A 17,122-nucleotide genomic window follows, 5' to 3' on the forward strand; every position below is an offset into this window, starting at 1 on the left:
ATGGTTTCAAATTCACTCAAAAAAAACAAAGACCATGGCATCCGGTCCCATCACTTCATGGCAAATAGATGGGGAAACAATGGAAACAGTAACAGACTTTATTTTGAGGGGCTTCAAAATCACTGCAGATGGTGGTGAGTGCAGTCATGAAACCAAAAGATGCTTGCTCCTTGGAAGAAAAGCTATGACCAACCTTAGTTCAGTTCAGTCACTCAGTCATGTCCGACTCTTTGTGACCCCATGGACTGCAGCACGCCAGGCCTCCCTGTCTATTACCAACTCCCAGAGTTTACCCAAACTCATGTCCATTAAGTTGGTGATGTCATCCAACCATTTCATCCTCTGTCATCCCCCTTTTCTCCTGCCTTCAATCTTTCCCAGCTTCAGGGCCTTTTCCAATGAGTCAGTTCTTCCATCAGGTGGCCAAAGTTTTGGAGTTTCAGCTTCAGCATCAGTTCTTCCAATGAATATTCAAGACTGATTTCCTTTAGGATGGGCTGGTGGGATCTCCTTGCAGTCCAAGGGACTCTCAAGAGTCTTCTCCAACACCACAATTCAAAAGCATCAATTCTTCAGTGCTCAGCTTTCTTTATAGCCTAGCTCTCACATTCATACATGACTCCTGGGAAAACCATAGCTTTGACTAGACGGACCTTTGTTGGCAAAGTAATGTCTCTGCTTTTTAATATACTGTCTAGATTGGTCATAACTTTTCTCCCAAGGAGCAAGGGTCTTTTAATTTCATGGCTGTGTCACCATCTGCAGTGATTTCGGAGCCCAGAAAAATAAAGGCTGTCATTGTTTCCATTGTTTCCCCACCTGCTTGCCATGAAGTGATGGGACCAGATGCCATAATCTTAGTTTTCTGAGTGTTGAATTTTAAGCCAACTTTTTCACTCTCTTCTTTCACTTTCATCAAGAGGCTCTTTAGTTCTTCACTTTCTGCCATAAGGATGGTGTCATGTGCATATCTGAGATTATTGATATTTCTCCCAGCAATCTTGATTCCAGCTTGTGCTTCATCCAGCCCAGCGTTTCTCATATTAAAAAGCAGAGACATTACTTTGCCCACAGAGGTCCGTCTAGTCGAAGCTATGGATTTTCCAGTAGTCGTGTATGGATGTGAGTTGGACCATAAAGAAACTTGAGAGTGGAAGAACTTATGCTTTTGAACTGGTGGTGGAGAAGACTCTTGAGAGTCCCTTGGACCTCAAGGAGATCAAATCAGTCAACCTAAAGGAAATCAGTCCTTAATATTCATTGGAAGAACTGATGCTGAAGTTGAAACTCCAGTACTTTGGCTACCTGATGCGAAGAACTGACTCACTGGAAAGGACCCCGATGCTGGCAAAGATTGAAGGCAGGAGACCTGGTCGACAGAGGATGAGATGGTCGGATGGCATCACTGACTCCATGGACATGAGTTTGAGCAAGCTCCGGGAGTTGGTGATGGACAGGAAAGCCTGGCGTGCTGCAGTCCCTAGGGTCGCAAACAGTCACGATTGAGCGGCTGAACTGACTGAACTGGTTTCAAATAGCCAGACTCAAGCCCGCCGGGCCAGTCCGCAGCAGCGCCGCGAGTGGCCAGTAGGGTGCGCTGTTCCCGGTGCCCTGTCTGATCTCAACTGACCTGCGCCTGCGCTCACGCCTGCGCGGGGCTTCGGCACCGCTTCGAAGGCAGGGGGAGGCGGGGGTGGGCGAGCGTCCTGTCCTACGCCTGCGCACTCGGACTAAGATGGCGGCGGCGGCCCGCCTGGGCTGGGGAGTTGCTGCCGCTGCCGCGGGTCTGCGGAGGCGGTAGGTGGTGGTCCCGGAACTGCATAGGGGTGCCGCTGGGCTTAGCCATCTGAGCGGTGGTCGTCCCGTTCGCCCCCTCTTAAACCGAGTGGGGAGAAGTGCCCCTGACCTTGCTTTTAGGTTCACTCCCATCGCCGAGTTAGACTTGAATCTAGAGGTGGGCAGCTCTCGGTGACGCAGCTCTGCGACCCAGTTTCTGGCGGACCGTGCCATTCCTGGTCCCAAGCTCCGAGACCCGGTGCCTGAATCCCTGCGGTGGGGAGACTCTCAGAGACCGACTGTAGGGACCCCACTGAGGAGCTCTTTTTAAATCATGGCTCCTCCAGCTCCTCTACCATGTGCATTTCCTCTGCCTTTTAAACACAAAATCAGAATGTCAGACAAAATGTCATCATTTTCTCAGTGAAGCCCGGAAACGGAACGTGACCTGTCTGAGGTCACACAGCAATGAAGTGATGGAACTCATGTGCATCCAGAACCCTAGATTTCCCCCGCCCACTCCTACCGGCTAAACCCTCTTGGTTTCCTTGTCTTTCCTCTTTCTATTGCACTGTCTTTGACATCTGTCAACATTGATTAGGCGAAAGGCACCTAGGGCTTAAGTAGCTGTTGTACCCTGATTTCTCGAATGGAACAAAAGGAGCAAAGAGCCTAACAAAGGTTGACCTCCTCAGTGTTAGGGATTTTAGTGCTAATGATGCTTTTAAAGTTGAAATGCATTTCCTAAAAAATTAGCTTTGCAGAAGGATTTTTTGTTAGTCACCTCTTGTCTCCCTCTCTTATTCCTGAAATAATTTAACTCACCTTTACTGTTTTATTACTCTAGACTCATTTCTTCTCAGATTATTTGTCCTTTCTGCCTTTTCCATCCTTGATGCCCTTCCATAGTCCAAGGTATCCAAGATTTAGGGAGTGTGCTATAGATAAAAATATCTTCACCCCAAACCTGAATTCCATTTAATAAACAATTGTACTACATGGCCTAGCACTGTTTTAATCACTTTACATCGATTATTTGGATCCATCTTTGCCTTAATCTTTATGAGGTAGCTGTAAATATTAACTTCATCTTAGAAATGAGGAACCGAGGTAAGTCATCAGGCTAGTGGCTAGGGACAGAAATGAAGACAGCCCCTCCTTTTTGCAGGTGAAAAGAATCAGAAATGTAAAAAACAAAAAAATGATCATAAATATGCTTAAAATTTCTCAGTGAAAAAAAAATTGGAATGGATGGGTGTATTAATATTTAAAGTAAACTGGATTTTAAAGTAATTACATCAGATTTCTAAAATTTTCACAACTAATGTCTCTTTTTGTTTCCTTTTCCAGTACTATTTGTTTTTCCCTTCTCCTTTTGTTTTTAAGTTGTCAAATCCATGAAAAGAATAGCCAGTCAACACCTGGGAAATTTTCTAACTCTGGTTACTCCATTCTGATTATATTCAGGGTGAAATACAAAACAGGGTCAATATGTTTCCAATCAAAAAGCACATAGGCTGTGGACTTCTTTAGCAGTTTGGTGGAGAATAGTATACTTTCTGTTAGACTTTTGGAGGCATTTGAAATGCCTTTCAAAACAAATAGCAGAGGTTATTGAAAGGCAGAGACATTACTTTGCCAACAAAGGTCCATCTAGTCAAGGCTATGGTTTTTCCAGTGGTCATGTATGGATGTGAGAGTTGGACTGTGAAGAAAGCTGAGTGCCAAAGAATTGATGCTTTTGAACTGTGGTGTTGGAGGAGACTCTTGAGAGTCCCTTGGACTGCAAGAAGATCCAACCAGTCCATTCTGAAGGAGATCAGCCCTGGGATTTCTTTGGAAGGAATGGTGCCAAAGCTGAAACTCCAGTACTTTGGCCACCTCATGTGAAGAGCTGACTCATTGGAAAAGACTCTGATGCTGGGAGGGATTGGGGGCAGGAGGAGAAGGGGATGACAGAGGATGAGATGGCTGGATGGCATCACCGACTTGATGGACATGAGTTTGGGTGAACTCCTGGAGTTGGTGATGGACAGGGAGGCCTGGCGTGCTGCGATTCATGGGGTCACAAAGAGTCGGACATGACTGAGCGACTGAACTGAATTGAACTGATCTCTTTCCAGGGAAACATAGTGGTAGAGACCGAAAAGGAGGGAGACTTTTCACTGTATTTACTTTTATTCCCTTTGAATTTTGAACCACGTGACTCTATTACCTAGTTGTTTTTGTATCTGAAAAAGGAAAAAGTTTGTAGCTTTGCCTCCTTCATGCATAGCTAATACTCTGTAACTTTTACACCAAATATTACAATATTCTGTGTACACTCAGTTTTCAAGGTTGTACATTTCCCCTTGAGCTCTTGTTTTAAATTGTTTGCAGATATTGCTTGCCTAAGGGAGTGGAAATAATGTTGATGGAAAATGAAAATTCATCTTGGTTATTATTTTCATTGTGTTTTTTTTTATATATGAGAAGTAGAAACTTGAGCTTATCTCCTAAAATGTCATTTTTGTTTTTAAATATAGATTCTGTCATGTGACGAATCCATATACAATTAAGAAACAGCTTCTGCATCAGTTTGTCCAAAGACCGCTTTTCCCACTCCCTGCAACCTTATGTAACACAGGTAAAATTTCATCTCTTTTAGAGCAAACCGCCGGAACGAAATTTTGTAGGTCATAAACAATGAGAATTTGTAAATTTTCTATTCAGATGCTTATGAAAAGAATATAACATTTTTTCTATCATAAATAATTATTTGCTTACACATATCATTTGGCATTAAATTTCAAGAATCCTGAGTACAGTGTCCAGTAAATCTGTGAAATCTTAGCATGTTGTGTAATACATGTTCTGGAACATAAGAGTTGCTCAATAAGTAATTTCTGAAATGGAGATATAAAAAGAAGTTACAAATGGGTATGAAGATAGGATTTGAACATTTTTGCAATGTGACCACAGTCATGTGGTTAGGGAACCTTGGGGCAAGGGTGTGTTGTCTGTCTGTCTGTGAATGCCTACCTTATGGAGCTGTTAAGAGTTTGGATTTGCTTATGGAGCTGTAAGAGTTTGGATTCAGCTCTTGGCCCATCTCCATTTCCATTGCTGTCTTGAACTGCTTATGGCCATTCTCTAGAGGGTGGCCGACTGTGTCTTATGGCATGAGTTGGATCAGGGTAGAGACCTTACCTCCCCTGTATCCTGGGGCAAAAATAGGATTGCCTTCCTTGACTCTTTGCTTGAATCACAGAGCAATTTGGGCATAAATAGTAATTTACCGTAAGCTACTTTAATTAGACTTAAATTTTATGGAACTGAATTATGTAGTCATCTAGGCTTTCAAGTTGGAAACCTGCTTATTTTAGTCTTTGATATTGATGTCAGGAACCATTAATCTGTATTTTGGGGGGAGATTATGTCTACTTTTTTATCTGTTACCTGATTGGTCAGAAACAGGGTTAAAAGAACCTTATTTTCTGTGTATTTACAGAAAGTGGTGGCAGCTTTTTCTATAATGTTCCGTCTGAAAAATTGTTCCCTTGTCAGAGGAATTTATTGCTTGGAAGTATAAATATTTTAAATCAGGTATTAGGTTGGCCAAAATGTTTGTTTTTTTTTTTTTTACCATAAGATGGCTTTAATAGCGCTTAGTTGTTTTTAACTTCATTCAAAACAATTTTGTTAGATTGTATTCTACAGCTGCCATATCAGCATGCATTTTTTAAAAAGCTTATCTAATTTGAAGAACTTTTTATAGTTACTGTAATATTGAAGATGGAGGATAAAAAGGAACATTTTCAGCATATTATACTTTATTATTTCAAGAAAGGTTAAAGTGTAGCTGAAATGCAAAAAAAAGATTTATGTTGTGTATGGAGAAGGTAGTATGATTGACCACATATGTCCAAGTGGTTTGCAAAGTTTCACACTGGAGATTTCTCACTGGATGATGCTCCATGATCAGATAGACCAGTTGAAGTTGGTAGCAATCAAATAGAGACATTAATTGAGAACAGTCAGTTTTATACCATGTTGGAGATAGCCGACACACTCAATATATCCAAATCAAGAATTGAAAATCATTTGCACCAGGTTGGTTATATAACCCAAACCATTTATATTTGGGTTCTACATAAGTTAAGCAAAAAAACCCTTCTTGACTGTATTTTGGCGAGCAATTCTCTACTTAAACATAATGCAAATGTTCCATTTTTAAAACAAATTGGACAGGTGATGAAAAGTGGGTACCGTTCAATAATGTGGAGCAGAAGAGATTGTGGGGTAAGCTAAATAAACCACCACCAACACACCAAAGGTCGGTCATTATCCAAAGGTGGGATTGGAAGGGAGTCGTCTATTATGAGCTCCTTCTGGAAAACCAAACAATTCTAAGTACTTCTCCTAATTAGACCAACTGAAAGCTGCAGTCAAGGAAAAGTGTCTGGAATTAGTCAACAGAAAATGCATAATCTTCCATCAGGATAACACAAGACCACATGTTTCTTTGATGACCAGGCAAAAACTGTTACAGCTTTAAATTTTTTTATTTGAAAACTAAAGGAACTTTCAGGCCAACCTGGTACTTCAATGTTGGAGGTTATCATTTAAAATTTTTCTCCTTAATAGGATTTGCCTGGCACCAAGTCACCAACCAATATCTTTACAAGACGGTGACTTAATCAAAATGTATGGGAGTTTTGCTCTTCTTTACCAAGAAAATGACTCATCATCAGTTAGCTGGAATTGTCTGGAGAGGTGCAGAAAGAATCTCATTTGTCAAATTAGAATGTTCTTTTGTAATAGTTAAGTATTTTTATACCAACCATATGTTTTGCCAAATTTTATCATTTTCTAATTTAAAATAAAACTGTTACTTTGTGATATTTTACTCTTTCTTAAGACAGGTGATGTGAGGATCATGACAGGGTAGAAAGACTGAGCTTAAATATCTTTTTCTTTTATGCTTGGCACTAGTAAGTTTGAAGTGGCACTATGCACAGTGGTTAAACACGTGCTGCAGAACTGGCCAGGCTTGAGTCCAGGCTCTGTCACTTAACTAGGTGGGAGACTTTGAGGTTTAGTTTAGTCATTTATAAATTAGGATAAAAACAGTGCTTCCTTGGCAGGATGTAAGGATTAAATGATATAACTCACATAAAGTGCTTAGCACCATATGCAACACATGATAATTACTCAATAAATTAACCTATTTCCATGTACTGCTCTAAGGTGAGAATTGGGTGGTTTTTTTTTTTTTAAACTAAGTTTATTTTTATCATAAATAACCAGAACCTGTTTAATAGTTGTAAACTATTAAGACCTCAGTGTTATCTTTTTGTCCTGCAAGCTGTTATCATAATAGCAAGGTAGGAAATTCAGGATTCTGTTATTCTCAATCTAATCATGGCCTGAGAAGAAACAGAAGAATTTCTGAAGATAATTTTAAAATATCCTGAAAAGTAATTCACGTGGAGTCTCACTTATATGATGATTTATAATGTCACTATACCTTTGGACAAGTTATTTAACTTTTAGTAACTTAACAAGTAATTTCTAAGTCTCAGTTTCTTCTTTTGTAAAGTAGGAACAATAATACCTTCTTCATAGGATTGTTAAAGGCTTAAATATATTTAAAGCACTCAACCCTGTATCTGACATGTAATGAGTAAGCATAACATAAATATTATGATAATTTTTTTTTTTTTAATGTTAGCACTTTGGCAAGTGATGATGATTTGTAATTATAGCCAATTTGGTATTGAATTACCAAAGAGAATACATCGAAGACTGCCTTCCTACTTAGGTATACGATTTTGCTAGAGTTTGTGGAGTAACAAAACTATATAAATAATATTAATATAAAATTCAATGTAATTATCCTAGATATTTTTATAAATTTGCTTTTTATCTTTAACAAGTCTTCTTTTGTAAGCTTGGGCAAGAAAGCTTTATTTTTTTGTTTTCTAATTTTTCTTATATCTTTTGGTTCTCTGAAAATGAGCACTTCATAGTCCATAAGCTTGTTAACTAGTATTTTTTTCTAGAATAACATTCCTTTTTCTTTTTTCTCTTTTAGTGAGATACATGTTTATTCAAACACAAGATACCCCAAATCCCAACAGTTTAAAGTTTATTCCAGGAAAACCAGTTCTCGAGACAAGGACCATGGATTTTCCCACACCAGCTACAGCATTTCGCTCCCCTCTGGCTAGGTATAGTATTATTTTTATTTGCTTTTACTGAGAAACATAAATAACTGACTTCAGGAGTTAAGGTAGCCTTAGCTATTGCACTTTTATGTGTGTTGCATCTCTTCAGTATAAAGATTGTTTTCTTTTCAGGTAAACAATAAAGAAAAACAAGATTTGATATTAAGAAACTCTTCTCTTGAAAAGTGATGTACTTAAGAGATCTGTAGCGTGACTAAATAGAATTTATATTTTTACTTTTAAAAAATCTATCAAAATGGTAATATGGCAGATATCCATCCTAAATCTTAAAACGCTGTTTTTTAAAAAACATAAAAATGTGCTCATTTTTTTCTCAAGGATAGCTGAACTTCTAGATGCTTCAAAATGGAGTAGTTTCTAAAACAGTCCTCTCAGAATTATAAATGATGATAATTATTAGATGTGGCATGAATTTTTAATAAACGAGTGGTGACAGTTTTTATTCATTTTTATTGAAGTATAGTTGATTTACAATATTGTGTTAGTTTCAGGTGGATAGCAAAGTGATTTTTTAATTTTTCTTTTCAGATTATATTCTATTATAGGTTATGAAAAGATACTGAATGTAATTCCCTGTGCTACATAGTATATACTTGTTGCTTACCTATTTTACGTGTAGTAGTCTTTATCATACTCCTGCCTGGAAAATCCCATGGATGGAGGAGCCTGGTGGGCTGCAGTCCATGGGGTCGCTAAGAGTCGGACACAACTGAGCGACTTCACTTTCACTTTTCACTTTCACGCATTGGAGAAGGAAATGGCAACCCACTCCAGTGTTCTTGCCTGGAGAATCCCAGGGACGGGGGAGCCTGGTGGGCTACACGACTGAAGTGACTTAGCAGCAGCAGCAGCAGTCTTTATCATTAATCCCATCCTTCTAATTTGTTGCTCCCTTCCTTTCCCCTTTGATAACCATAAGTTTATTTTCTGTCTTTGAATCTGCTTCTGTTTTGTATAGATTCATTTGTATTATTTTTGAGATTCCACATTTAAGTGATATCATACAGTATTTGTCTTCCTCTGACTTCCTTCACTATGTATAATATTCTCTAGGTCCATCCATATTGCTGTAAATTGCATTATTTCGTTCCTTTTTATCATTGAGTAATATTTCATTGTACCACATCTTCTTAAGCCAGTTATCTGTTGATGGCCACTTGGATTGTTTCCGTGTCTTGACTATTGTAAATAGTGCTACTATGAATCCTGGGATGCATGTATCTTTTGGAATTAGAGTTTTCATTTTTTCTGGATATATATCCAGCAGTGGGATTGTTGAATCATATGGCAGCTCTATTTTTAGTTCTTTAAGGAACTGCCTTGCTGTTTTCCGTACTGGCTGTACCAATTTACATTCAGTGGTGACAATTTTTAAATTCACTAGATAAAGACATATTAAATGTATGTCAGATGATAAGCCACAAGGATAAAATTATAAAACCCCTTCTAAACTGATAGCTAGAGAAATCATTTAAAATAAAAATGTTAAAGTCAGTCACATCAATTGAAATTTTTGGTAACCTAAGTCTGATACTGATTGCCAAGGATATTGAGAAAATTTAGATAACTGTTTCTGTATACACACAGCCATTTTATGTGTCTCATTTAGGGGAGCCAGAAATATGCTTATCTCAAGAATGGTTTTTAAAGTTTCTAGTTAATCAATGTGCAAATTTCCTTTGACCTAAACATGCCACTTCTTGGAAGATATCTTAGCACATTTGTTTTTTGTGCTTTTTAATACAAGCCACAGTAAGAAATATTTTATATGATGATGCACTATACACATATACACGTATACATACAAAGATATACCTATATCTGTGTATACGTATGTGTATATATATATGAATCACATACATGTGTGTGTGTGTGTATATATATATATATGAAACAAGTGTTTGATGGGGCAGTTTTTGCCTTTATAAGGTATGAAACTTGGTTATATTTCCTTTCTTTTTATATTATTATGTTCTGTTTTATTTTATTGAATAAAATCCTGGTTACTACATAATTGATTTTACAACTTACTGGTAGGTCTGAAAAACACTGCCTGAAAGAATTAACACGTATATACATAAGTTGTGTGCAGTAGTGTTCATTGTAGCCTTGTTGATAATGGTAGTAAGTTGGAAACAATCTAAATATTCATCAGTATGGATAGTTAGATAAACTTTGTCCATCCATAGCCCACAGATATTGAAAAGGATGAGGAGGAACCATATTTACTGTTAATAGAGTGACATCTAAGACATACTATTAGTGAAGAAAGCAAGTTGCAAAACAGTGAATACAGTATGTTATTATGTGTATGAAAACAAAACACAAAAATGCACTGACAAAAAAGGTATGGAAGAATGTATATCAAACTGATAACAGAGAATTCTCCAGGCCAGAATACTGGAGTGGGTAGCCGTTCCCTTCTTCAGGGAATCTTCCCATCCCAGGAATCAAACCAGGGTCTCATGCATTCCAGGTGATTCTTTATCAGCTGAGCTATTAGGAAAGCCCAATAGTTTGAAATGTGTACATCAGATATAAGCTCACATATTTAGTATTTTTAAAAATGTAAAAATAAAAAAGCCCAAATTGATTCAGTTATCAATTGGTTGGAGATCATTGTCAGATGTTCAATTGGCCAAAACCTTTTTCAAATTAATCTTTTAGAATTCACCCATTTCTTGTGTTTACAGAATTTGTTATCTTCAGTCAATCTTATTTTGTTTAGCAGAGAATATTTTTGCTGTAAACATGAGGACGGAAACCAGTCTGTCCTACTGGTCACCGTGTCCCTAATGCTTAGAACGGTGTCTGTTACTCGGTATTCAAATATTAGTTGAGTGAATGAGTAAACAGGAATATGTCTGACTTCAGGGAGGCATTTGACTTGTTTTTTCCTAGCCTTGCAGAGAAGATGAGGAAATACAAGCAGAGGGTAGACCTACCTCTAAGGACATGTGAAAGGGCTCTGAATCTCTGTAGTTGGCGTGTTTATTCAAGACATTTTAAAAACCAGCAACATTAATAAGATATAATTATCAGTTTTTCAGATGATAGGATTTGCTTATCTGTTGGATGACAAAATTCAGAGACATTTTAAAAAGTTTTATTAGGCTTGTATGATAGGTTGAAGCAAATAAGATAAAATCTAGCAAGAGTAAGTATTAAGCTGTGTGCTTAAATTTTTTAAATGCCTAGCACAGTTATGGGATAGAAGAATCTGACCTCTCAATTATGTTAGAAATATGCTTTAAAAAGTCAGTCAAACAGAGTCCTAGTGTCCAGCATAAGAGAGGTAATAGTTTTTGTATTCAGAACAAGTTAGACTACCTTTGGGAGAGTATGTTCATTTCTAGGTATCATATTTTGTTTACATTGATGAGTTGAAATTGTCCCAAGGAAAATAACCTAAATGACAAAGCATTTATAATAATGCTTCAAACTCCTGTTTCAGCTTTTTCTTTCTCTTAGGGACAGAACTTCTGAACTCTTTGCTACAAGCAGTCTCCATGATATGGCCCATGTGTGTGCTCAGTTGCTCAGTCGTGCCTGACTCTTTGCAGCCCCATGGACTGTACAGCCTGCCAAGGTCATCTGTCCATGGGATTCTCTAGGGAAGAATACTGGAGCGAGTTGCCATTTCCTACTCTAGGGGGTCTTCCCAACCCAGGGACTGAAGCCCCACCTCTTGCGTCTCCTGTATTGGCAAACTGATTCTTTACCATTGCATCCCCTGACATAGATCAGGTGTCTTCTTTTGCAATGTGCTTTCATTTGGAGGAAAAAGAAGTTTTGCTAATAGTGCTAATCAAGGGTCCTACTTAGAGGTCTGTGTTTTGATTTATTGCATCATAAGCTGCAACCCAGAGAAGGCGATGGCACCCCACTCCAGTACTCTTGCCTGGAAAATCCCATGGACGGAGGAACCTGGTGGGCTGCAGTCCATGGGGTCGCTAAGAGTCAGGCACGACTGAGCGACTTCCCTTTCACTTTTCACTTTCCTGCATTGGAGAAGGAAATGGCAACCCACTCCAGTGTTCTTGCCTGGAGAATCCCAGGGACGGAGGAGCCTGGTGGGCTGCCGTCTATGGGGTCACACAGAGTCGGACACGACTGAAGTGACTTAGCAAGCAAGCAAGCAAGCTGCAACCAAAAACTTTGTGACGACTTGCAGATTTAACATTAAGTGGTTGTGTAAAGGACTTAGCTGACATTGTTTCAGAAAAATTCCTAAGCAATTTCAAAGCAGTAATTTTGATAACATTCTTGCAATGGTAGACAAAGAAAAGGAAAACTGTGACCTTCCTTGGAGTATGTCAGCTTTTATTCCTAAAGTTGGGGGAAAAGGATACTGCTCTAGTGTCTGCTAGATGTGGTACATGTATCAGTGACTGGGAGGGAGGCCGTATTTCAAAATCCTTTGAAGGGTTTTTCAAATTATAATCTGCCCCTCTTTCTCTTAAAAATTAGCTTTACTGAAATATAATTTACGTACAATAAAAATCACGGAATTTCCAGTGTACAATTTATTGGGTTTTGCTAAGTATATACAATTGTGTATCCACCAAAAAAATACAAATATAAAACATTTTTATCACAGCAAAAGATCCCTCATTTCCCTTTGTTTTCAGTCTCCTCTTGCTTTACCTCCCTGGTAACTTTTTTTTATGGCAATGACTTAATTTTTAAAATTTTATTAAAAAATGTTTTTTCTTGGAGGGAGGGGATATATGTATACTTACAGCTGATTCATACTGTTTTATATCAGAAACTACAACTTTGTAAAACACTTATCCAATTAAAAAAAGATAAAACCAAATAAAAAATGATCAATTAATCCAATAACAATGTTTTTTCTAGCTTCTGTGAGATGTAATTGTTATAAAACATTGTATAAGTTTAAGGTATACAGTGTGAAGATTTGATACACATACACATTGTGAAATGATTACCACAGAAAGGATAGTTAATACATCTCTCACGCTGGTAACTGTTGATCTTCTTACCCTATTGTTAAATTGCTGACTTCTGTCCAACTCTTTGCAACCTCATGGTTGCAGCACACCAGCCCTCCCTGTGCCTCAGTTATCTCCTGGAGTTTGCCCATGTTCATGCCCATTGAATCAGTGATGCTACCTAACCGTCTACTCCCGTTTTGCCTTTTCTAGAGTTTCATATAAATGGAACCATGTAGTCTTTTGTGTTTGGCTTCTTTGATTTAGTATGATGATTTTGAGAGTCATCCTTGTTCTTGTAGGGATCTGTAGTTCATTTCTCTTTACTGCCAAGTAATACTGTTGATACAAAGTTTGTGTGTGCTCGGTTACTCAGTCCTGTCCACTCTTTGCCGCCCTTTGGACTATAACCCTAGGCCAGACTGTCCTTGGGATTTCACAGGCAAGAATATTGGAGTGCCACTGGAGTGCCATTTTGTCCTCCAGGGGATTTTCCCACGTCTCCTGCGTCTCTTGCATTGCAAGTGGATTCTTTACTGCTGAGACACTGGGGAAGGTCTGATATACTGTATGGTTATTCCCAATCTGTTTTGTCATTCCCCAGGGCTTCCCCAGTGGCTCAGAGGTAAAGAATCTACCTGCAATGCGGGAGAATGGGTTAAATTCTTGGGTTGGGAAGATCCCCTGAAGAAGAAAATGACAAGCCACTCCAGTATTCTTGCCTGAGAAATCCCATGGACAGAGGAACCTGGCGGGCTGCAGTCCATGGGGCTGCAAAAGTATCAGATGCAACTGAGTTATTATCTCTCAGTTTTTATTTTTTCACAGGCAGTTATTTAGGATTGAGGGGGTAAAAAGTGTCTTTTTTGGACCAGATTTCATCACTGTCACAAAGGTAAGCAGAGTATTATATAAAACAAGATGTTATGTACTTCTGCTTTTTTCTGAGTCCAATGCTGCTGTCCAGAATATCCATTCTTAATGTGTTTTACACATGCTGTTATTAAAAATCTCAAGTTTACTTCTCATATTTCTCAAGATAATTATTTAATAGAATTCACAAGTTGAAATTAACTTCTAGATCTCTTGTTTTTCAAGAAAGAAAAACATAAGCTTCAGAGAGTTAAATGCAGTGTCCAAGACTCAACCTTGGCAGGACTAAAATTTAGGCTTCCAAGTATTGTTTTTACTAATTCTTAGCTTACACTGATAGACTACAAAAAGAAGTAAATAAATTATCAAATATATATATGTTAATATATATATCAAATATATATATATATATGACCAACAGAATGCTTGAATATTTGTCTTCTTTCACAGTGAGCATTTATAAAATGGCGCCTGGCACATTTTTGTGTCAGCCTGCCATCCCGCAATGAGACTTTAGAGCTTCACAGATGAGAGCAGTGGGCTGTGTACTTCTGTAACACTTGGATAATCTCTTAATGTCAAAAAATCAAACTAAATATGCTATACCCATCCAATATCTGAGATCATATTTGGTACAAAAGACTTTCATTTTTAAGTGTACTAGATTAATGAGAAATGAATTACTTAAATTTAAACTGCATATTCTTTTAAATCTATAATTGATATATATGTGCTGAACTTAATCTCTTGTCCAATTTTGCATCAAAATCAAAAGTATTCAATGAACTCCTCTTAAGCAGTTTGGAAGGATTACACTTACTGATTTACTTATTTTTATTTCTTACTTTACTGGGTCTTCGTTGGTTGTGTGGGCTTTCGCTAGTCGCGGCGAGCGGCGGCCACTCTTCTTGTGGTTTGTGGGCTTCAGTAGTTGCAGTACATGAGTTCAGTAGTTATGGCTCGTGGACTCTAGAGCACAGGCTCAGTAGTTTGTGGCCCATGGGTTTAGTTGCTGCAAGGCATATGGAATCTTCCTGGACCAGGGTCGAACCAATGTTCCCTGCACTGTCAGGCAGATTTCTATCCACTGCACATCAGGGAAGGCTATGGATTGTTTCTTAAGGATACCAATCTTGTTGACAGTCCACAAGTCCTCTAGCATAGTAGCCATAGATGAGACATGTTATAGTTTGGGTTCAACAGTTATGTCTTTGATGCTCTTAAGTAATATACATAGGTTGAATTTTTTAAATAGTCATAGGATATCCTGTATAGTTCATCAAGCAGTTATATCCTATTTTATTAAAAGAATGGGAAGTCTGTTTATTATCCACTCTAAAAATAGAATCCAACTCTTTTTACTTTATGAAAAAGTATCATTTAGTCATTTTGATATCCCCTCTACGGAGCATGTACACACACCACACTTAATACAGGTTTGATGAATGATTGAATGGGATATGTTCTAAGATTGTATCTTCTAAAAGTCATTATAAGCTAGCTCCTCAATAGTAACTGACGTATTTTCTAGAAATGAGTGCTATTGCATGTTATAGAATATAAATAGGGAAAGAGTCCTAAAAGATTCACATTATTGTTTTGTATTTTGTCTTTGCTCTTGGATGAAAATGTAATGTTTTCCTTCAAATATTTACAGGAGAATGAAGAATTAGACTGGAATTTATTGAAACCAGATATCTATGCCACAATTATGGATTTCTTTGCATCTGGCTTACCTTTAGTTACTGAAGAAACACCTTCAGGAGAAGCAGGTAATATGTTGGGAATTAATATTTAGCTTTTTTAAAAAATTGTTCTGGTTTCTTCACATTTGTCTTGATTTCTGAAAGCATGGGAAACAGATTTTTGTCATTATACTTTATTGAGCGCTGGAACCAATTCCAGAGGGGATAAAACCTCATGTATACTAGTTTTACCCATCATTTTATAAAATGTGTGTTTACATGGAATATATTATAAAAAACTAAAACTTTCAACTATAAAAATTTCAAACTACTATTATTTGTTATAATACTTATCATATTATAGTATAGTATAATATAACATAACATTTTATTGTTTTCAAAATAATATAATGCTCACCAGCTTGCCCTTCTCTCAGATTTAACAGAAGTTTAACTTTCTGCCTTAATTACTTTAGAATAATTTCTAAACACACTATTAAAGATAATAACGACCCCAGTTTTCTTGCCTGGAGAATCCCATGGACAGAGGAGCCTGGGGGGTTGCAGTCCATGGTGCTGCAAAGAGTCGAACACGACTGAGTGACTAAGCATGCACGTGTGCACATATGTCTACACACACACACACACAAACATTTGTATAATCACCTTTAAATGGTACAGTTTAACTTCTAGATATATACTCTAAATGAGTCTGATAAATGTACACAAGACAACATGTGGAAGCATATTTCAATATGTTCATTGAAATATTTTAAAAATATATTAGCAGTTAAAAGGAGTGAACTTGATTAGGAGATACCAATGTGAAAAGAAATGCAAAAAAGCAAAATGGCTGTCTGGGGAGGCCTTACAAATAGCTGTGAAAAGAAGAGAAGCGAAAAGCAAAGGAGAAAAGGAAAGATATAAACATCTGAATGCAGAGTTCCAAAGAATAGCAAGAAGAGATAAGAAAGCCTTCTTCAGCAATCAATGCAAAGAAATAGAGGAAAACAACAGAATGGGAAAGACTAGGGATCTAGTCTTCAAGAAAATCAGAGATACCAAAGGAACATTTCATGCAAAGATGAGCTCAATAAAGGACAGAAATGGTATGGACCTAACAGAAGCAGAAGATATTAAGAAGAGATGGCAAGAATACACAGAAGAACTGTACAAAAAAGATCTTCAGGGCCCAGATAATCACGATGGTGTGATCACTCACCTAGAGCCAGACATCCTGGAATGTGAAGTCAAGTGGGCCTTAGAAAGCATCACTACAAACAAAGCTAGTGGAGGTGATGGAATTGAGTTGAGCTATTCCAAATCCTGAAAGATGATGCTGTGAAAGTGCTGCACTCAATATGCCAGCAAATTTGGAAAACTCAGCAGTGGCCACAGGACTGGAAAAGGTCAGTTTTCATTCCAATCCCAAAGAAAGGCAATGCCAAAGAATGCTCAAACGACTGCACAATTGCACTCATCTCACACGCTAGTAAAGTAATGCTCCAAATTCTCCAAGTCAGGCTTCAGCAATATGTGAACCGTGAACTTCCTGATATTCAAGCTGGTTTTAGAAAAGGCAGAGGAACAAGAGATCAAATTG

The 17,122-nt window shown here is 37.8% G+C and overlaps 1 protein-coding gene across 1 annotated transcript in view; it reads left to right on the forward strand.

The window, feature by feature from the left end:
• The first annotated feature begins 1,698 nt into the window (after positions 1–1,698).
• The window catches only part of NFU1 (NFU1 iron-sulfur cluster scaffold), a 29,193-nt gene continuing 13,769 nt past the window's right edge, over positions 1,699–17,122 (forward strand). The window contains exons 1-5 of the mRNA XM_010845313.1: positions 1,699–1,797; positions 4,302–4,402; positions 7,853–7,988; positions 13,790–13,856; positions 15,492–15,606. Coding sequence (XP_010843615.1) covers positions 1,736–1,797; positions 4,302–4,402; positions 7,853–7,988; positions 13,790–13,856; positions 15,492–15,606 — 481 coding nt within the window. The 5' untranslated portion in view covers positions 1,699–1,735. The remainder of the gene's footprint in view (positions 1,798–4,301; positions 4,403–7,852; positions 7,989–13,789; positions 13,857–15,491; positions 15,607–17,122) is intronic.

Source organism: Bison bison, unplaced genomic scaffold (assembly GCF_000754665.1).
Source record: "Bison bison bison isolate TAMUID 2011002044 unplaced genomic scaffold, Bison_UMD1.0 scf7180017864215, whole genome shotgun sequence".
NCBI classification, from domain to species: Eukaryota; Metazoa; Chordata; class Mammalia; order Artiodactyla; family Bovidae; genus Bison; species Bison bison.